Source organism: Corvus brachyrhynchos, unplaced genomic scaffold (assembly GCF_000691975.1).
Source record: "Corvus brachyrhynchos isolate BGI_N302 unplaced genomic scaffold, ASM69197v1 scaffold14, whole genome shotgun sequence".
Taxonomy (NCBI): Eukaryota; Metazoa; Chordata; class Aves; order Passeriformes; family Corvidae; genus Corvus; species Corvus brachyrhynchos.
Window position 1 is genome coordinate 20997672 of NW_008239110.1, and position 23365 is coordinate 21021036.

At 39.9% G+C, this 23365-nt stretch overlaps 1 protein-coding gene across 1 annotated transcript in view; it reads left to right on the forward strand.

Moving 5' to 3' along the window:
• The window catches only part of MYCT1 (myc target 1), a 23797-nt gene extending 3173 nt beyond the window's left edge, over window positions 1–20624 (forward strand). The window contains 2 exon segments of the mRNA XM_008637883.2: window positions 17617–17896; window positions 17898–20624. Of these exon segments, the coding sequence (XP_008636105.1) occupies window positions 17617–17896; window positions 17898–18147 (530 nt within the window). The 3' untranslated portion in view covers window positions 18148–20624.
• The last annotated feature ends 2741 nt before the right edge of the window (window positions 20625–23365 follow it).

The following is a 23365-nucleotide window of genomic DNA, read 5'->3' on the forward strand; positions in this document are numbered from 1 at the left end:
AGTCTGGATTGTATTTTTTATTACTAGTTTCAAAAGGAGGCTTAATAATAGCTGAGTGAGGAATTCAAGGTTTGATACCCATTCAGCAACCAATAATCCTACTTTTTACTGTTTTAATATAGTCTTTACTGAGTTCATTTTGATTTATAAGATAACAGTGGAAGCAAAGATGTTTCCAGTTAAGCCGGGAGTGCATTTCTTGTAATTCCTAAAAGTATTTTCTGTTGTACACAAGTAAATACAATAAATGTCTTCAAGACAATCCTATTTGTTCAGCATAGAAAGCAATATAATTTCAGATCAGGAAATTTAATTTAAATAGAGCATTTGATCAATGTGACAGCAGCAGAGACAAAAAGTGTAAGCAGATTTTAATCAACATTAACTTAGATCCCTAAACTATCCTTCAGTCAAGTTTTAATCAAGTGCCTATTTAAAATGCAACCTCAAAATTTAATACCTTAAAAACATTAAGGACAATTTTTCTTTTCTTGAATCAGAATCCAGGGTGTAATTTGTTTGGTGTGTGGAAATAATGCCATATATCAGCTGGCTTCCAGCATTTTGAGATTGCAAACTGCTTGGCACATACTATAGGCCCCATTGCTTGTCTTCATAAGCTACAAATGCAGCCATGTTTTTAAATGTATCAAATTTTGCCTTGTCTCTCCCTCAACCCACTTGTCTTCTCTTCATTAAAATGCATCTGTTTGTTTGAAAGTCAGACTATGTGCTCTGCTGGAAAAGATGGCATTAGGGAGGAGCTGTGTTTATCGTGTTACTGGTGTAGCAATAATTGTGGTTAAGGACTGTGTGTCATTATCTTTATGAACTGGAGTAATACTTGTGAAGGGGAGCACTGACACAATCAATGACACAGCTGCTCAACACTGCAAAGAGCAGCCTAGAAAGCCATGGGACATGATTCCTGTTCTGGGATCCTTCACAGGTGGCAATCATGGCAGAGTAGAAGCATAAGAAACAGATCCAGATTTCTTTGCAAGTAGGAGAAGCAGCATTTGTGGGGGCCAGTGGGGTGACCAGGTTAAGCCTCTTGGCTTACACTCGGATGTCTATGTCAGCACATTCCAGCATACCCACTGGGTGGTCTCTCCTCATTCCCTTTGCTCTGGTTCATACACTTTGTACACTTTCCATTCAAACTTCAGCAGCAACAAACACTCCGGGAGCTGCCTCAGCTTTCCTGCTGGAGATGTGCACACAGAAGGACCACAGTTTGGAGCCAGCTGTGGAGCACTTGACAGCAGATGTGGCAGTGGTATCTTCGTACAGGCCACTGCTGTTCCTAGTTTGATGACTGGAAAAGACCAGCAGCTTTGAACCAGAGCTCCCCAGAAGGCCTTTATCCTGGTAGGCCTGGAATTGCTAATAGGGCAGAGGATTTCAATAAGCTGACAATGCAATTCCTTTCCTGGTAGAAAGGAGGAAGTAAAGTTGTGACATAGAAACACTTATAGATGATTTAGTCCACTGAAGGTTTTTTCTTAGTAGAGAAACACTTCAGGGTTGAAGTGGAAAAAAGAGGGAGGAAAGGGCAACAAAATTAGAGCTTTGGATTCAGGTGATATATCAATCTCAATGCTGCATTTCCTGAATTGTCATTATTCTTCTCTTACAGTCTGTTTTCTCCCTTTCCAAAATTTTGCCCTAGTGTGTGTATTCTTCCTGGTATTTTAATTCATGACAGTGAGCCAAAATAGAGCAAGGTGATTGCAGACACTGTATCACCCAGAGTTTTTCCTCGCAGTTTGTCTCTTTTGTTTTGTCAACTCTCTGTGATTTGGAAAACACCAGTAATTTTAAAAATGCAATATTTGGCAGCATATCACACATTGTAAGGAATTCATAGCACAAGGAATAAATCTCTTCACAGGAGATATAATCTCTTTCTGCAGAGTCTTTGGGTTAGATCACTGATGCCTGCAAAAGTTTGGAAATGGGATGTGAAAAAATGAGCTTCTTCCTTTTGAAATTACTGTGCTGGAATCAGATGACTTCAGACTTTACAGGCTCCTGTTGTTGGAAGCAGCCTCAACAGGAGAACAGAGAGGGAGAAAGACAAAATGCTTTCTTTCAACCCCATCATGCAGTCTTGTTCTAGTGTTTTAGAGAATAATTCCTTACAGTGATTATCCAAAATAATCAGACTCTCCAAAATAATAGGTACTCTTCAGAAAATAGAGACCTAAAATAAGGATAGAGCCTTTTTGTGAGCGAACATGAGTTTTGCCATGACCCAAAACAATACACTGTATTTTTTATGTCTAAGTAAGCAGTTCTTCATTCATAGTACTACTGGGGACAACAAATGAAAATTTCATTCCAGTGAAAACTGACATTGCCAATTTTTAATTTCTTTAACCTCATTGCCTTTTAGCACTTAGTTAAAACATTACACCAAAAAATATAGAAAAGTATACAAAAGATACAATTACCCAATAAGAATAAAAATTAAAAGCAAATCAAATTAATCAGTACATGGTGAATGGGAGGGAAAGGAGCAGAATGGCCTAAGCAAATGTTATCAGAGGAGGGAATGAACCATATTGGGTTGGTGAAGTCAGACATATCTGAAAGGATATATCTGAGTTCATTGGTCAGGAGCCTGTACTAAAACCTTTCCTGTGCCACAGCCAGCCATATATATATGTAAAATGCAGTCTGCACACAGAATCTGCAGCTCCCCATCTGGCATACACCGACAATATCTACAGCAACCACTTTCCTGCTCAGATTTCCCAGAGTGCTTTATCAAGTACTACTTTAATAAGTCTGCTTAAAGCTTGAATCGCCGAGTCTGGATTCCGTCTCATCAGGGTTACTGATCCACAGCTCAGGACTTGCAACTCAGGGTTTTACCTTGTGATCTATGATATTTAGGGGCTTGAATCATTGAGCAGACATTGAGTAGTGCCCATAATGATGGAGCTAATATGAGAGCCAATTGTGTGTGAACAAACCTTTCTTCTGACTTCTCACCTGTATTTTCCAATCAAATAAATGTCTCATACTTTCAGATTTGCTATTATAAATTTTCTAGAGTCGTTGTTGTTCTTTAGTGCTTGTTTAACCTTCCATCTTCTGACTAATATTTTCTCTTTTACTCATTCAAGATGGAGCCTTTAAAAAAGGAAAATGTTGTCCATGACTAAAACTACCTTTCTGTACTCTTATGTCTTCTAATAACAAAGAGCTGCTTCTTTCATTCCTATTTCACAGCCAAGTATATCTACTGATGGTAGAAAAAGCTTGTTTTGAAGAGTGCATAATGGAAATGCCTTCCTCATTGGTTTATTCTGGTATCAGTCAGTGGCATGGGAATTTGGGCAACCCCAAGTAAAAGTAGTCTAACATAAAACAGTAAATAATAAGGTGGGATGCATTTCCTAGTTTAGTCAGAAAGCTCTCAGAATTCACTACAGAAAATGGCCAGGAAATCTGGCTGAAAAATATAGCCTTGTTTCTTTGTCTTGAAGATACTGATCAGATGGACTGATTGGAGCACCATTTCCTTAAAATACGTGCAACATATGTGAACAGTGTGGGTGCATGACACACGGTATACTGCAGAAAGAAGTAGAGAATGTCTATGCACCTTTGTGTCGGTCTGGTATGGACAAACCATGTCCTTGGGGCTGCAGATTTCCAGTTCTGTCAAATAACACACCTGCAAGCATACCTTGCGTAGTGAATGTGTAGCTGTGTTGAGTAAAAGCAATGGTGACATAAAGCCTTCTCACACCCCTCCTACAAGAAATTTTAATCAGCTTTGGAATGTGTTCATCAGACTCCTGAGGCAGGGTTCCTAACATGGAGAAAAATACCTTTACTCTTCCCTAATTCATTGAGAAGCTAGAATTGTCTTATTTTCCTATGGGCAACGTGAACTTAGAAAAAGCAGGATTCCCTTAAATATGTTTTTGGAAATAGGCATACTGGAAGGCAGATTTTTAGTTTGGTTTCTGGGAGAGAAGATAGATGGCACCACCATATTTCAGGCCCCTATTTGAAAACCAAAGAGAATTTCCCTGTTCTGCTTAGTAAGGACGTTCACAAGAGAAAGGCGATGAGGTAAAATGTGACACATGATCAGATAGAAAGACAACTCTGGCTTTGCAAATGTTTCCTGTAAACACACTGAGTATTTCAAGTAGATTTATCTGAGAAGCAGATGTACAACACAGATATAAATTATGATGCATTTAAACAACACTATGAAACACAATGAGATCTTCACATTAATGTTACGTCCCTGAAATGCTTCCCTTCTTATTACCAGCTTTAAATCTAGAGTATCTACATGTTCTCCTTCCTGCTCCTCAGTGAAATGTTACATGATGCCACAAATTTAATAGTGAAGCCATATTTCCAGATTACTTAACCAAATATTTAACTTGAATGGGTAACCTGCTTCATATGGATGAAGAACAATTGCCATGTCCCTGCATGGTGAAAGCACAGAAATCAGGACTATGAAAATCCCATACATCTCAGCAGAGTTTTAGGATAGGGGCCAGTTTTGCTTTTGTTAAAAATGCCACACACTGGGATGTCAGAGCCTGGGAACACAGCAAAACCGAATAATGTCAGCACCAGTAAAACTCAGCTTCACCTGTGTAAGAATTGAGACAGACTTTTTTTTCCCCTCTTGGAGAGGGTTGTAGGATTGTGCATTCTCACAGGCCCCGCAGCATCCAAGTAACTTTTGCTGCATGGCCTCCAGAGCTACAGATATTTCAGTTGCTTTTGTTTTCCACTTCAGATGAGATACTGATCTGCATGAGAATCCTGTGATAGAGATATAAAAAGAATCACATAACTAAATCACTTCTCAAGTGATCAAGTAGTCTGAAGCTGATTTAAGTATGCCACATAATTTGAACCATGAACATGGTAATCAGAAGACTTCTAGGGCAAGTGACACCCACACACACTACCTTTCCTCTGCTTGAACCTGTTAAGATCTCTACAAGGAAAAGTCCTATCTATCAGGTCAAGATCACCAGAAGGTCTTCCCCTTTCCACTTCCCCTGAGCTGACTTGGGATGTGTTACAAGGCAGCAGCAGAGCAGCCGGGGGCAGTGACTCAAAGAGGACACAGCTGTCATATAAATAGTGGTAATACCGAGAGCAATGGCAACAAGGGTGTGGGTTTAACTGAAGGAAGATAACAGACAGCATGTGATGATGAGGCATTAGCAATGGCAGCAACTGCATTTGAACATCAGCTCTTCAGTGGCAGCATGACAGAGGAGAATCTTATTCTTTTGTAACACTCAGGGTTCCTGGCTCCTCATCTGAAGTCCTCCAGAAATATTCTCATATCAAAAAAGAAATAAATCCATGACCTGTGATGTAATTAAAAGGGAAGGCATTGCTCATCTTCCACTTCTCAGCTTCAAGATATGCCATGTTTCTGTTCCCCCTCAGCTGTGTTTGGGAAGAGCTGATCTGTATGCAGCTTCTCAGTTGGATTTCTTATGCACGTGGCAGTACTGTTTGTTGGAGTGGCCATGTCCTTTTACTTCATAAATCATATACTGTCTTCTGAAGGGGAAGAATTATCAAACTATCCCAAATCTAATATCATTATGCTTATTTTTTTATCAGTTAAATAAAAGATTTGATGAACACATGAACATTTTTGCCTCCATTACTGAAGCGAAGGGGACCATAACAATAGTCAGATATTGAGAAAGTCTGACTTAGAGAGGCTTAGATTGAAAAAGTTAATATGTAAATGCATTCCAAGATCTTGTGTGCAAGCCTGTCAGAGAGATAAAAGGAGATACTAATGAGGAACTTATTTTTTTCTTTGCCCTTATTCTGGCAAGCCCAAAGAAAAGAGTATTATTACTGTAGTTGGATGAAAGCAACAAACTATGTCACAAAGAGACCAGTCTTATTCTTGCATTCTGTCTATTCAGAGCACGATTTCTTCCTTGTATATAAATTATTCTTTTAAAGTGAGTCTGTCATCCTCAGGCTGTGTTTTGTGGCATCCTAATTATTACTTCCCTGCTTTCCCCACCCCACTATATAGCCATTGATTTATCAAATGCTTCACCATCTTTAGCAGGAAGGACACAAATCAGAGGTAGTACAAAGAAAAGGCAAAGTTTCTTTAGAATATTATTTAAATAATAATCAAGCACACAGCATACACACATTTTAACAATTACACCTGCATTATTGACTAAGTACATGATGCTGCTCGTTGTTACAAGAGCTGCCACAAGCATCATTCTTTATCCACCAAATTCAGAAATCTGGTCCTTAGGACACAAAAAGTATTTCTTCCCTCAAGCACTACACCAGGGAATGTGTTGGCATGTGAAACTGTCACATAACCAAGGCACCTTAGGGCTGTGCTTTCTCCCCAGGACAAACGTCCTGTGGCTGCATGGTCACCTGCTAGAGCCTAACAGTGTTCATACTCACATGAGTATGTGCACTGGTCTCAGCACACTGTGGGTGCCATGGTTCTGCCTCAGTTCTTCTTGTAGAACTTATTGAAGGAAAATGCTCTGTATTTATACACAACACCCAATTCTACCATTTCAATTTATTTGCAGAAGAAAATTAATCCCCTGTTTCAAACATTTACATTCACAATCCAGCATCCTAACACACATTTATGACATGTTTGACCATTTAACTGACATCTGTTGATTCTAAACCTTTTGCTTTTAAAAATTATGTTACATCAATACCATCTCTCAGTTATACAGGGTAATGGAAGATGAATCAACCAAGCAGACACGTGACATCTGTGGGAAGTGCATAAGTTATGCAGGCAAAATATAAGTAAAGAAGGAAACCATTGATGGTTCTGTTAATTGAGAAGTGTAGGAATCTCTGGGCAAGCAGGACCTGGACCAGCTTGGTGCAACTACAGCCTCCCAGATGCCACTGGCTGATATGGGACAAGCACCAATGCCCCACTTCATATTTAGTCTCCAGCCTGGATCATTTGTCCTGGGTCAAGAAGAGTTGACTAATACTCCAGATCAGCAATCCATTCATTTAGAAATTATGTCAGCATTTATTAGCTTGAGGGTTTGATTCTTATGACTGTTACTTAATTGGGTCTCCTAGCCCACACTGATACAGATATTCATAGAAATATTTGGTGCAATCTCCCAAATGGATTGATGTTCACCCAGGAGGTACTGGGACAAAGAAAGATCAGTTTTTGCACTTCAGGTAACTAACTGAAGAGTACAGTACTGCCACATATAAACACACTTCTGTCTTCTCAAAATGCTCACTATTATACCTGTTTCCAGATGAAGACATAGAGCAGAAGATTTTTTACATTACTGGATGTAGCTCAGCTATTTGTGTGGTGAAAAATATACAGATCACTATTCCTGCTCCTTGAACACTTGTTTATTGAATACTTCAGAAGAGTATTCAGCAAAGTTCACAAACTTTACATGATGTGCATTTAAAATGGAGAGTAAAGAGTTATGGAGCTGTAAAGGGAAGATTGCTCCTCTCCTGGGAAACAGCTGAACAGGTTGCAGGGGGAGAGGGAGGGAGATTGCACTACCAAAAGCAAGGAGCAGGAACAAGGTCTTGCCTCTCAGGTGAAGGAAAGAGACTCTTGAGACTCAGAGGGACACAGGCAGAGTTTGCAGCACTTACTACAAGCACTACAAGCATTGGGAGTCTCTGTGTACAGGATGCATTGGGAAGGCTGAAATGACGCATTTCTAGTATAGCTAGAGTGCTTTCTCACTCTGAATCTTTTAAAATATTCTTCTCTGTATTCTTTCAAGACCTGGGCTTCCAGTATACTTCCTGGCTTTTGTGGGTTCTTCAAGCAAGGACAAGCTCCACCTGAAGCTCTGTCTGGGTCAGGCACTGATAACAGAATCACTGTGGTGGGATTATATATGTATATTCCCCACCCCACATTCTTCCCAACAACCCCAAATCCTTGTGCTTTGTTTTACCTCTGGATGTCTTCTTTTTTCTTAAATGTAGGTTATGTGTTTCAGTATTTCATCCTTAATTTTAAGAATTTTAGAAAATTCTGCTTAATTTTAAGGTTTCACTCCAGTCACTCGTGCTCTGTCCATATATGAGATTACTTTTTCTCAGGTGTAAATTATTTTTATCAATTAAGTAATAACTATAATGTCACATTGCACCATGTCAGATTGTAATTTAGTGTTTGATTTAGGTTCATACAGAGGCCGTATAGCTTAGGTCTGGTTTTGTGAGGTAGGTAAGAATGCCTGGCCAGAGGATTGCTTGCTGCACATGCAGAAAAGATAAAATTCTATCACTGCTTTTGTTATGCATTAGGAATCACAATGAAACCACATGGTAACAAAGTTTTTTTGTCTGTCTGCCTGAAGGAATCTTTGCTTTGTTTTACATAGTTGTGCCAAAGGCACTAAATTAAACATGCTGACATCTCTTAGATGTTTCCTTCTGCTTTTTACCATTACTCTTTATTTGTCATTCCAGTAAAAATCAACTCCCAGCATTATCAAGGGAACATCATTAACTCTGAGTTGATTTGTGGGATATTGAGATGGCATATTCCACTCCTCTGTGGTTTTATCACAATGGATTATGGTATTAGTAATCAAAGCAAATGTACTCTGGTGCATGGAGATCATTCTGGACACCACTACAGATGTCAAGAAATATGAATTTAAGAGCAGACTTAGGCTTATGCTCCTCCATGATCACAGATACCTCCAGAAAGCTACAAAGCTGTACAAGTTTACAAGTTTAAGATTCTGAACAATTCTGCTGTGCCTCGGTTTACTTCACTTTCAAAGCCTCTGCAAAATGCTAGTCCTATGTGTTTATGGCGATGAAATTCAGAATTTTTCTGTTTTTTGAAGTAGTATGAACGTCTCTGTAATCTTCCATTGCAATGTTTCTCTCTAGCTTTTTCTGACTCCCTGTTTTACTAGAACGAAGGTGGTTTCTGCATTGTTTCGATTTCCAGCATCAGTTTCCAGCAGAGGGCAATCTTGCTCCTAGATAGGTTCCTCATTTGTGAAAGTAACCCTCTGATGAACAACCAGCCCCTCTGCATTTCAAAAGGAGTATTGATCCAAAAGCACGGACTGCCTTTTTTTTCAGCTTGTCATTTAATTAATAATTTTTCAGATGCTTCTGGAGCCCATTTGCTTACCTGATCAAAGAATATCTTAAAAACTGCACAAAATGACGTGAGCATGGTCCTTGAGCTGTCATTTGTTCTACCTTCTTTTTTCAAGACAGGATTAACTATATGACAACTCCTGACTGATATTGCTTTTTAAAATCTTTACTGGGGGTAGATGCACTACATGCCTGGACTGTCTATTCTAGTTCTTACCTGTCCTCATAGATAGAAACAGATTTTTAATTTCCTTTCTTTTATTTTAAACACAGAACTTCTTATTTTATCTGCCGTAGACATAAAAAAACCCTGTTATTAGGTGAAGTGGGACAATTACCCTCTGTTGCTGCAGGAAAGAATCTCACAGTAGCACAGGCTGCATAAAACATCCCTTTAGCAAATTTGTGTCTGAAAGCAGAGGTCTGGTATTTCTGGCAGCATAACTATGCCCCTTATTTGTTCTTATGTCCTTCACAGTCTGCTTTTCTTTCAGCTTTTTTCCCCCCACAGATTCTGTTTTCAAGATGTCCCTGTTGTTGCTTCTTCATTTTCTGGACATCACAACTACCTGAACTATCTTGTGCTGTAGCCTGTCACTCTCAGTCATCTCACAAGAGTCATGTGTGAAGTTTCTTGAAGTTTTGCCATGACTAAGATCACAGCTGGTTGATATTACGCAGCAACTGATTCATCCACCCAACTGAATCATGGACTGCCTACAAATGATTAACGAGAGGCTGTTTTGCTAACACAATTAGTGGCACTTGGGAAGATAGTAATACCAACACTTGTCAGATATAAACAAATTGCTTTTTTGAGCTCAGCATGACAACAGTAGCATAGGAATTGGCAACTGATACTAGGCCCGGCTTTCTTGGAGCTGGTAGAACCAGCATAACATTTCAAGTAGCTCAAATCACTTCAAGTTCACTTCTGTGGTGAGAGGAAGTGGTGGCTCTTTGGGCCCCAGGTATATTTCATTTCCAAACTCACTATCTGGAATGCATGAGGAAGAGTAGCTGTAGCCTGTCCAGCTTGGAGATGTACATTTGCTATTGTTGAGGAATCCATTCAGTGCAGGCAGCTCTGGGTGCAGCTGCAGTGCCAGCTCAGGTTGTGTTCTGGGGGGCAGGAACCTGAGCCTGAGGCAAGAGCCCATGACCTGCTGACCCTTTGCATAACAAGGGCCCAGGGACCTGTAGCCCTGCCAGGGGACCGGACACTCAGGCGCTCAGAGACAGCAGGAGCCAAGCACCCCAAATTTTCCCTCCCTTGGACTGTGAGGGAATAAAAGCCCAGAGGTTCCTTTGTTCAGGGTCCCTTCTTGGAGGCACCAGCTTGAGCTATTATTCTCTCATTTAGTTATTGGACCATAATTAAATTATTTTAAGGATCTGGACATCTGAGACTCTGCTATGGGGTTGAGCTGGTAAGGAAACCTGGTCTGACTGTGTAGGTGTGTGTGGGGGGTGTACCTGTGAAAGGGCTTCTGTCCCAGCTCAGGTGGTGTGAGTGTCACTGCCAGACTGGCTTCTGTATGGTCAGACAAGGAGGTTTCCTTAAGACTATAGCTGTTAGGAAGTTGCTATGACTTTGTTCAAACTCTGATGGACCCTGGCTGCTCCAGTCTGGTTTTGCACAGAAGAGACTGTGCTATGATCACCTGCTAATGACTTAGCTGAACCTCACTTGAAACCTGAGACACTGAGACGCCTCTAAAATAGTGTCTGAACCGTTACTACTGTCAGGTTAACAGTTCTGTAATTTGTAGACTGCAATGCATGCTTTAATACACTAGCTGGTGCTCTGTACTAAGCTGTGCAATGTATGCGTAAGGTATGAATTGCCGCACTGGTTGGTATGCATTTTATACCCACTTTTCTCACTGAGCTTTCATTTTGGGAAAAGATCATCTTACTACAAAAAGGCTGAGCCGATTTTTTCATGTTTGAGATCAAACCCTCTACTAGTTATCAAGGCTTTTCAGCTTTGGGGTAAGGCAAGCTGAAGTTGTTCGTGCAAATGTGTGTTCATAGAGGGAGAGGAATGCTAACTAACTTAAACAAGGTTTGAGTAACTGGCATATGGCATCACATAAAAGAGAGAGAGCTGGCAAAAATGTGAGAAGGAAAGGAATAAAATGGAAATAAATTTAGAATTCTAAAATTTTCTTTGAAAATTTAATAATAACTCTCTTCCACTATATGTCACAGTGGTATGTTCTGATACTTCTTGTTGCTAATGCAGCTGAAATCAATGACTTGTATGTTTTACATCTGAGCTTGCTGGAGTCCCCATGGAATAGAATTTGTATGTCAGATGCACAATGTCTCATGCTAGTTTGGGGCAAGCGGAAAAAAGAAAAATAGGAAAATTACTCTCAGATGTTTAAGTAAATGAACAGAGTCTTGCTCCAATGTAGTATGAGTAAAATGTCTCTATAGAAAGCTGTGTTTAAATGCTGAACAATGCTATTCTTGGGTGACAAGCTACCTTACCATTTCTAATAACTTTAAAATAAAATTTCTCTTGTGGCCTAGCAATGGCACTCCCCACTCTAGTGTTCACCCCCAAGACTCTCCCAAACCAGACTCCGTTTGCTCACTATCCTGCACCTTCCCCTTCCAATTCCCTCCCCAGGGGTGGAGTTGAGAATTGGATGCACAAAATTGTGAAAATTGTGGGTTAAGATAAGAACAATTTACTGGAAACAGCAATGAGATAAGAAAACAAACAGTAACACCAACAATAGTAATAACAAAAGTATATAAAAAGTGGGTGATTTACATATAAAAAAACCAAACCTCAGTGCAACATGGCATGATCCAGAGACAGTGAACCAACAGGTTCCCTACCCTGCCACGCTTTTTGTCCCACCTGAAGCCACACCCTTCCTGGAGGTGAGAGTCCCTTAATTCTGCCCTATAACATGGTATAGAACAACAGCCCAGATGTGCGCACACAGCTCCAGGCTCTGCCTCCTCATGGCTATTGCAGAAAAATTAACTCTGTGCTGGTGAAAACTAAGAAAACTGCTTAATTTTTACTCTTTGAATGAAACAAGAACAATGCAATAACAATAACTAAAAAAAAAAACCAAACAAACAAACAAAAAAAACAACCAAAAAAAAAAACCAGCTGCAAAACCCAAAAATTGCAATATTTGAAAGTCACCTACTAGAAATCAAATCAGATGTGTAGGTATCACTCCAACCTGTGGATGTTTTCTGACTTCTTGTGCTTAGCAATAAAATGAGCAGAACAGATGCTTGGAAAGCTGAGTGGTTCTTTATTTGCTTTATTAGTTAGTATCAGCAAAGATGCAGTTCAAATTCATCATATGTGCACAGCTTGACTGAAAGATGCTTTTCCATTAAAAAAAACTTTCCCTTGGATTCAGTGCTTTCTCCTGTCTTCCTCCACCTCACCTGGGTTCATGATCTGAGATGCTGTCATTAAAAGTGCTGCTTACATGATTTTGAAAGGTACTACTATCCCATCATGGCCAGCTGTAAAGTTTATAAAAATAAATAAATAAATAAATAAAAATGTATATATCTGTGAGCATGGGGGAAGGAAGACCCTGTGCCCTCCTTAATAAATAAAAATGTATATATCTGTGACATGGGGGAAGGAAGACCCTGTGCCCTCCTTAATTTAAGACCTTCGGGACCTTACCGTAAGGGTATAGGAAATATACAAGTCCCAAGGGTTTCCTGAGGTCAAGGAACAAAAGCCTATTGCAGCTTATTGCAGCCAGAGCTGAGGGCAAGAGAGAAATTTCTTGGGAAAATGAATCCCCAATGCAAATGTGTTTTGAATTCAAAGGGATGACTGATGTTGTCCATACAAATTAAAGGAAATGAAACTCACAGAATTAAGAGGTTGACCTAGTTTGTCTGCAAGCATTCTGCAAGCCTATATGATAGAGGTGGGACACTCTATCACAAAAAGCAAATCTACTTTATGAAGATTTTGGGTATTTCAGGGATTGCTGAGTCTAGGTAGGGATTATGTTGCTATTTTTTGGTGAGGTATACCCCAAAGTGAGGAAGAAGAGAACATAATCCACTTTTGAGAAGACTTACAGATTGGTATGAGCCATCTTCGGTTGACCCTCCTTCAGATGTCCAGGCCAGATGGGAAGAAATTGTTTCAGGGCCAAGTGCTAGGAAAAACCTCTTATCAGCCAGTTTATTATCTTTAAAAATAACATGCCTAAATTTCTCCAGTGTGGATTTTGTAAAGCAATAAGCACTTGCTAGAGGTTATCGATTTGATAGGATATTTGCTATCACTTCATATGTACAGTTCATGAGAAGTTATGAAATCCTTAAAGAAAGCTTCAACGACCAAGAAAATGTTTTGCACAGCAGATACAATAATCCGCTGTACAAATGTGTATCACCGCGTTTCCCTAACACTGTATGCAGAAACTAGAGAGGAGGGAACACAGAGAATTAAAAAGAAATTGCCTGATCTGGATAGATGCTGAGCTGACAAAGGAGCTGACTTGATCTTCAGATCTGGGGTAACACTCAGAAGTTATGGGTGTTACTGTGGGTTCTGAAATGCCATGGTCATGTTGGAAGTGCCGCAGATAGAAAGTTAAAGTGGCTAAAATATCCAGTTGCTTTTTGACCTTAGCCTTTCATTTCTGGCTTTGTACCTCAAAGTCTTTCCTGCATTGTTGACAAAAAGCTTTGTCCTTCATCTCAGCTGGTGTTAGAGGTGAGAGTGGAGAATTGACTGAAGTGAGCTACCAAATCTTTTCTGCTATGGCATAATGAAATAAAGCAGGCAGTGTGAGCAGCCTGAGAAACAGACAGATCAAAACATATTTAGAGGACCGGCACCTGGGTAGTTGTTGTTATTAGCAGCATGCCTAACTTATCCCCAGATCTTTGTTTTTACTATTTTCCCTGAAAGCAGAGGGCAGAATGACATGCACAGCTCTCAGAAAACCATAAGATATTACAACGGCCCCTTGGGAGACGCCTTGTGTCAGTATCACTCTGACTCCCTGGAAGGCTAGCTCTGCTCTGGCACTGCCCAGATTAAGGAAGAGAAAAACAATTTGGTGAAAGCCAGCTGTTCCCCTCAAAATCCCAGGTGCAGCAAGTCCCACTCCACCTTTGATCTTTTTCCCTGTTTGATAATATTTTCTCCAATGTACCTCAGGGCTGTGATAGCTGGATATTCTAAAGAGGAAATCAATGGGCATAAATTTACAATTCTACAATGTAAGGTTTTAGAACTGAATTACATTTTGGTGAAATTCATCCTCTGCAGGGAGTAAGCAAAGAGCAAGTTTGGCCCATTAGTGTGACCCACAGTTCCAACTGAAGTCAGTGATATTTTGGGAAGAGAAAAAAAATGAGATGTCTGCAACCAATGGGTCTACTGATATTTCTGTAATAAGAACCAAGGGGGTTACAAGTAGGTCCAAATGGAAAAGAGAGCATATGGAGTCCTGGCAACTGAAATAGGCAGTGTAAACCCAGCTGAGCTTCATCAGGGAATAATTTGACCCTTGATTTTTGCATCATATATGGAGATAGAAAAATAGAAGAAATAAACAAGTTAAAGAAAAAGACATCATTATCCAAAGGGATAATTGTCTGTGCTGTACCTCCAGCACAGGGGAACAGCACGTGGGAAGGACTGAAGAGCTGCACTCAATACTTTTGTCAATTCCCTCATCTGCTTTTAACAGTGTGAAACTCTGGTCAGATTGTGCAGGTGGTGAAAATTATGGCTCGAGGGATGCAGGGACAAATCCTCACCATGGTGCATGGCAACCCCAGAGCCACGTACACTTCAGCTTCTTGCTGTGCTTCTGCTTACGCTCGAGGCTGCTGAGCCCTGTGGAGATCCCCTTTGCCAGCTGAGAGCCCAAAGAGTTGCAGGGATATCGGGTGGCAGCACAGAGCCCTGTGCCTGGGGGATTCCTTGGCAGCCTCAAATATAATAACCCAACAGGCATTTGAGCTGAAGTGCAGAAGAAATGAGCACAAGAAAGGATTAGTTCTTGCTCCACTTTACAATAGCCATGCAGGGACAGCAGTAGGGGTATGCAGATTGCAGCTCTAGTGCGTGGGAAGTGCTGTCTTCAGGACTCTCTCTGGGATTTATTCAACTGGAGGTCACCAAGTCCTGGCTCTCCCTTCCCACCTTTGGGAGCATGAGTAGGAACTTGCAGTAACAAAATGTATTAAATGTATTAAAATGACATAATAAGCTATTCCTGACCAAAAGGGGCACAATAAGTCCTGCTGTGTCTCTAAAGATGTTTTATAAAGGGCAGAATCACACTGGCTTTGTGAGAAGAAAGCTGCTTATAGCGATCTGATCTGAAGCCAAGAGTTGCAGTGCAGGATGCTGCCTGTGGGTTCTTGCAGAAAGCAGACTGGGCAGTCACCCTTTGTCTTTAGTGTGCCCAATCAAAAGTTTTTGAGGTATAGAAATGAGAGCTTAAAGAAAAATTGTCTTTTAGGATCAAGTCTGAGCCGTCTTGGAATGAAAGGGCAACAAAGTGTTCCTGAGAGGGAGCAGTTCCCTGCAACAATATCCAATACATTATCCTCACCAATCATTGTTTGAAAAGGATAATGTTATAAGCCTACCTGAAAGCAGAGGTTACAGGCCAGGAACAGTAGAATTGTGTAGCCTTCCAAGTATGAATCACATCACTAACCATTTTTCCCTAAAGGGAGAAAAGTAAGAAGATAGATAAGTAAGATAATAATGACTACTTCTTAAAGTGCAGTTAACTAATAATCATTTACATTTCTTCTGCTGGAAGCAAAGCTAATGTTTCTTTCCTCCCTCTGGCAGTGATCTGTCCTAAGTTTAAGGCTGACTTAAAAGAATCTGTTCCAGGCTGCCAATACTGGTGTGCCTTTGTTTGCAAGTCAGTCCTGCTGGCCCTGCCTGGCACCTCTCCTCTCTCTCAATGGTGTGCTGGCTGCTCTCCATAGACATCACTTGGGCTGCTCACTCTCCTTGCATCTTCAGCATCTGATTTGGCCAAGTCCCACAACCCAGATTCACTGTCATTATTCTGAGGTTTGGGAACGACTGTTTGTACAGCACAATTAATTCAGGGAAAACTCTTTAGCGGCTGCTAGAAAATTCTGAGCCTAGTCTCATCTTGCCTTTTCGGGCCTCTAATGTCTGCATCCCAGTCCTGGAGTTGCCACCTTCTGTCTGGCACAGTGTTATCTGGCCTCCTCTTCAGTATGCTCTAGGAGTTACTCACCTTTCTCTATCTAATGAATATACTTGCCTTTTTAACAAAAATGCTTCACAAATATGATAGAACAGTACAGACAGAACAAATATGTTTCAAGGTGTCCCATGGATATTTCTTGCTTATTCCCTCTTTGCTCCACCAGTTGTCAACATAGTGCTCCTTCTTGTTTTAGATCCAAGCTCATCTTGAATTTTGAGAAGATCTATAAATGTTTTGCATTCATTTCAGGCCTTATCCAGGATTACAAATATATCTCTGAACTTTTTAGAACAGCAGTAATGCTGGTGCTTGGTTGAAAACTGAGTGAAGTTTTCTGAAGCAACTGTCCTCTTCTTAGAAATATACAAAGAAAAAATCACATCTCTCCATATTGTGAAACCATGTGGGAGAGAAAACAATCCTAGCCACGGGTTTGTTTTTCTGTTTGTTTCTTTTCAGATCTTGCAAGCCTTGAAAACTTTTCAAAAAGAGCTAGAAATTTACTTTTCTTAATGGCAGATTAATGCATCTTTAAATTGGGCATTGGGGATAGGACATATTCAAGAGACTTAGTATTACGAAGGGTTATCTCTGACCATAATAATTTAGGATGTAGTAATTTACATTAATTACTATGAGGTTTTAAATGATCTGTTACTCAGCAGTAAAAGGCTGGGAAGTGTTCTAATGTTGTTGTAATAAATACAGGGCTTACTCCGCTAACAACATGGTAGAAGGTACATCACTGTTTTAATCGGTGAGTTTGCAAACACGTACACACAGAACATAAAGGTCTATAACAAGAAGGACAAGTGCATAAATCCACACCTCCTATTGCCTACAGAAGGAAATACTTGGCAGTTTTATAACACTTGGAGCTGGTGGGTCGTTGATTCTGGGAAAAGCTAAAGACTTTCCTTGCCTTGGTACTGAAACTGATATTAAATATAAGCTTTTTTCTGGATGTCGAATTATGCAAATTAAACAAACAAGAAAAAAAAAAACAAACCAAAAAAACCCAAACAAAAAACCAGACAAACAAATGCCAAAGTGCTGTATAGTAAGAGCACTCTGAACTGCTGTGTTTATGTTGTGAAGTTCATGTGTCACGAAGACCCAGGGGCTGTTTCATCTTTTAAGGAGGCTGGCATTTTAAATTAATTTTCTTGCAGGAATATCTTTCAGAGTTACTTCATTAACTTTGATATTAATTTTTGCTGTATTTCAGAGGAGATAACAATAGCCTTCACAGTGTCCATGGTGATTGGACTGGTGATTGGAGGGATCATCTGGGCATTTTTCACCTGCTTGTCCCGTCGCAGAGCTAGTGCCCACATTTCCCAGGGGAGCCCCTCAGCCTTCAGCCGTCGGTCCAGACCTTCATCCCATGGCCACACTGCCGGCAGGACTGGATTTTACCGCAACAGCAGCTGCGAGCGTCGCAGCAACCTCAGCCTGGCCAGCCTCACCTTCCAGCGGCAAGCCTCCTTGGAGCAGGCCAACTCTTTCCAGGAAGTCAAGTTTCCGTGCATCCACCTTCCACCCTTTTCTGCAGTGTCCTCCCCTCCCCGTGGAGACAAACAGTCAGCTGATCACCCTCACTCCCACAAACACCACCACAACCCTTGTGGGAAGCACCACCAACAGCTTGAGTCGACCTGAATTCCACTGGTCTAACAACAACCTCCGCATCTGCCACTCCACGCAAACCCCACCTCCCGCCTATGAAACCATCATAAAAGCTTTCCCAGAATCCTGAGCTTCGTCCTTGCTGCAAACACACATGTGCATTTTAGGAGGAACCTCAATTATCTCAACAATTTTCCGTGCATGAAGATCTCTGAGAAGTCTCCAGCTGCAGTTGCAGAGGGGACGTACTTTGCCAAGAGGCATGTAGCAGTGATTTCATGGATCCCAACATCCCACTGTCTGAGAGATCACTTGTCTTTGCACTGCTGGCTTTTATTTACTGCTCTATTGTATGCTTGCATATTTATAGTGTTATATCTTTAATTGCAGCCATTGTCTCTTTATTTTAGAGGGAAAAACGCTGCCACATAAAAACGAAATAATTTCTTGAAGAAACAAATGATACTAGAGATTACTGATATACACAGCACATCAATGCAAATTTCACTGTTCCTTTTTTTTTTTTTAAGAAGTTTTGATTTTACGTGTTTTCCCAAGGATGTTACATTTTCAGAGAGCACCTCCCATTCCCCACCTTCTTGCTATAACCCCAGAAGAGCATCAGTCTGAGGAACCTTAAATGCAGACCTCGTAGAGGATGCAGTCCTGGCTGCTACAGACATCCTGTTCTGTTGATTGCAAAGATCTGATCTGAAAAGACTCCATATTAGGGATGCTTGTTTAAAATTCCCCACAGTGTGGAAAAAAATTGTGACATATATGAAGCTTCATGCAGAAAGTTTTGAACAACCCACTAAACGCATGATAACAATTATAAAGAGTTTTCCATCTGCAGTCAGCAGAACAAGTAGTCACATTTTAATACCCAGTGAGGCTGTATGGGCAGAACTCCTCATGTTTCATTTTTCTAGTTCTGGTTATCCAGATAAGCAGTATGAATGACAACTATTTTTTAATTAAGTTTCCTGATTTCCTATGGGATTAGTCATTTCCTTATTTCAAATTGTTTTCCTCAAATTGTACCAGCATTTAATTCTTTCTTTTATTCACTGAAATCTTGTCTTTCACTAAAACAAGATTTCAGACATCTATGGCTGAATATTGGGATTATAGAATGAATTGGGCTATGAAGATAAAGATGGAGTATTTAGTTGAGGCTTACATATATTCTTGACTTTTATATGTGTATCATGCCAAGCTAACCCCTGGCTTAGTAGAGACTAATTGCACTGATGTGACAAAATGTTCAGGATTTGGAAATAACAGAGACAAATGGGACCCGAATGAAGTCTTATTGTATCAGTTTCCTGTTAAATATTGCATGTTCAAATTAAGGGTAAAGAATTTCCACAAGCAGAGGAGCTGTCCACACTCCACACTTGCAAATATGCCTGTTGTTTCTAAGAGGCTTGGGCAGCACCAGCCTCAGGACTCCTGATTCTGAGGGACTTCTGTAGGGAGAACAAGTTCTCGTCTTCTGGGAAGGACAAAGATTCAGCAGCTTCTGAGAATGGGAAAAATGTTTATCATCTTCCAGGTTTTCCAGGCTTTTGGAGATGGGCAGCATGCATCCCTTTGCTGAGCTCAACATCCCTCAGGAAGCACTGGCATTGATCTCTGAACCGCAGTATTCCAGCCCAATATTCATCCATTCGCAAATAACTCTACAAACATTGAGCTTACAAGCAATACTTACTGTAAACAACAAGTATTCCTTATTGTAAAGGCAAATTATTTTGCATTTATTTACTGACTGGATTTCATTGTTTCATTTTTAGTGTGCAACACATCTGGAGAGATGTATGTCATTCTAGAAGAACAACCATTTACAGAGTTTACAGAGCATTTAATTCCAGACACTATGGGTTCTAGCACACCCAGAACTTGCTGATAAGACTGTTACACTGCATTTGGCTGATCACAGGCTACAGACTTAAAATAATAGACCTCTGAAGGAAGGAAGAAAGAAAAAAAGTTATTTCATTCATTAATAATTTTTTTTCATCTAGAGTTTTTCTGAGTCTGGTGAATATCATTGCATGCAAAAGTATGTTCAAAGTGTCCTTGCTATAGAGTAGGTGATGCAGCCTATTCTAACCTGCCTACAAAAAGTAGAATTCAAGCTTTCTCCCTTTGTTTAGAGGGTTTGATGGACTGTGGAAGAGAGAACTTGCCAGCTTTGGACCCACTGTGCGCCCAGCTGGCCAAAGCTGCTTGTCCCTTGAGAGTGAAATCATTTTAGATGAGTAAATTTTTACTTCTGGATTTTTAGTGCACATTACATTACAGTAGAACTTTCCACAGCATAATTATTACACAATTATTACTTGTATTACACTGTATCTAGTAAACAATGTAAAGAGGAAAGCTTAAATGTACTGTATTTTTTTTGCTCCTGAAATCTGTACTGGATATCAAAACATTTCTTATATGCCCTGGATTAGGGAGACTAATACCACAGATGTTTGATGCATAACCAGTATGACTGTCAGATGCCTAAAACTTGTTTTCACATCTGAAATAAATGTTTTCCAAGCATTCGGGAAGCTTCAGAATATGGAATAAAGTTAGATGCTATAAACTCAATCTCATGTTTTTTCTTTGTGATAAAAAAAGTGACTTGCATAAAAGATCCTTTAAAGGCAAGAGTATTATCTTTAATTATACAAGCTGATACAGTTAGAAATGTGAATGAGGACTTGCTCCTGCCTTTGCTTCTGTGGGGAAACACCCCAAAACTGAAGATGCTATTTGAAGTCAGGGTCAGAATTTACCATATGAGAACACCATCAAAGGATTACAAGTGAGAAGGTCTCTCACAACTAACAGTGCTTACAGGTATTAAATCCACTGGTTTATAAGTGCTTCAGCTTCAATTCACATTGTGTTTGAGCAAATGCTTGCTTTAAGCAAAAGGGCAATCACTATAAGGTTCATGCTTAAATGGACTCATGCACATTTTATTGCATTATGACCAAAGCACACTGCACAGGATCAACCCCCAAATTAACTCTGGGATTCAGAAATCATTGTGTGTTCAATCTGCAAAAAAATTATATTTGCTTAAAGAAATCATCTTTTATTTCAATTTAAAATACTAGAAAGAAGAGCTGAATTTAAAAAGAAAAGTGTTCCTGAAGATTTAAAGATTTCAGAGCATTCACAAGCATGAATTAAACTTGACAATTATTTTGCATGTAATACAATTGAAATGGTGCTCCCAGAATCACATAGGGACTGATAGGTAGAACTTTGATCAACATCCAGATATCCTGACACCTTGTTCTGAGTAAGCAGAACTACTTCTCCTCTTCATAGAGAAGCACTTCCTGTTATTGTCCATGTCCACAAAAAGAGTCACTCCAGTTATGGGTTCATACAGAAGGCAAAACTTGACAGCTCTTTGTTTGAGAATATTTATGTTCCATCTTATTTACAAAAGTAGCTTATGCTATATTCCTTGACCTTTCCCCACTGAAGAGCTGCTGATCACCTCTTCAGACAGCTACTGATTACCGTACTGTAACACACTGAACATGCAGTGTTTTTGCCAAATCACATTTTTAGAGTTCCCTTGTAATTTATCGTGAAGGTTTTGAGTCATCTCAACGTCCATTCTTAAGTACAAACTGAAAACTCTGCTTACTGGAAATATCCTCTCAGAGGTGAAATGACACATGCCAGATCCCTGATCTATAAGCATTTGATAAAATTAGGTGATGTCTATGATGCAGTACAGCTTCTGGAAAAAGAAAAAAAAAAAAAAAAAGAAAGAAAATACTAATTGGAAATTTACCAAGTCCAGAGCAGACTAAAGAAAACAGCATTGATATAATTTCAAAATGCTGAGAATAGTACTTTAGAAACTAAACATACAAAGTCTTAAAACTCAGGGAAAATACCTGTATCTTCATTTGGGTCTCTTAATAAAAGTAAGTTTTCAAAGGGTTTGAATATTTGGAGTTCCTGTATGACTTTGTTCGGATATTTCTGAATACCAAAAAGGATGACAAGATCCTAATGTCTTTTTCAATCTAATATAATTATTGGCTACAATTTACTCAGGATTTTTCATCCAGCTAGACTAGAGAGTTCTGAGAAAACTACTTCAGCGCTCAGTAGGTGAACTACTGCTGGCAGCAGCTCTTCCTGAAGCACACAAAGCAACAAACTGCCTCACACTGTAGCAGCTGCAACACCAGTGACTCCACTAAGGATTTCTGGCCTCACAGTGCCAGGTGGGATCTGTGCATTACTCTGTGCTTTTGCCCTCAAACAGTTTGCAGATTAAGGAAGTAACTTAGGAGGGGTCTGGTTTGTGTGTCTCGTTTCTGCTTTTGACTTCTGTGGAAGGTTTTGGCTTCCATCAGATTTCTGACGACACTAGTGCATGACTGTGGCAATGCCTGATGGGCATGCACTGGATTGAGGAGCTATTTCAGTGAACATGTTTCCTGTCTGCATTCCCAGAGACATTCTGCATCAGAGACATGTTTTCATCTATTTAGCAGCAGAATCAAGTGATTGTGTGCTGAGGGCTGTGAAGGGGCAGTTGCCCTATTTTAGAGCAAGGAGCTCTTTTAAACAAGAGTAGCTTAATCATGAAAGGGATTACGCATAGTGATGGGACTGAGATAGCAGGAAATTGGATTTGCTGATTTAGGACATAACTGTCTGATGTGCCTATGACTAGGAACAGTACAGAAAGGCACTGGAATGCAAAATTATCCCTGTCTAGTTCATGTAGGACCTGCATCCATATCAATCCACTTTATTTTATAGCAGCATGTTGATGTGTACAAAGGAAGGATGCTGCTTCTCTCTTGTTCCAACTTAAGAAGAGCACAAATCACAGCTGGCAGTGATACGCATTTCTTTGACATGTATGGAGAAGTTGCTCATGATAAATTGCACATTGAAATAGGATGAATCCCCTAGACTGACTAGTCTAGGGCTTGAGCACAGGGAGAGGCAAGCAGGAGTCTCATTTTCTGTCCATGTTTCTGTACTTTATATTCTGGTGATCTTTTAAAGTTGTTTTTTTTTAATAGGAGGGACCAATTCCATTTAAACCTTTTCTAGAGAGATTGTAGATTTTTTTTTCTCCTTTAGTGCTTCTCCATTTAGTTCCATAGTAAGCTCTCTCTGTGGGTAAGCATGATGATAAAAATACACAAATCTTCACTCTATCCCATTCTTTTGTTGTTCTGCCAGAACTTTCTTACGCAGAAAATCACTTTGAGGAATTGATTGATTTGTGTGTGATAAGCTCTCTAGCTCTAGTTTGCCAGCATCAAAGGACTGATCTTTTTTTTTCCCTTTTTCTT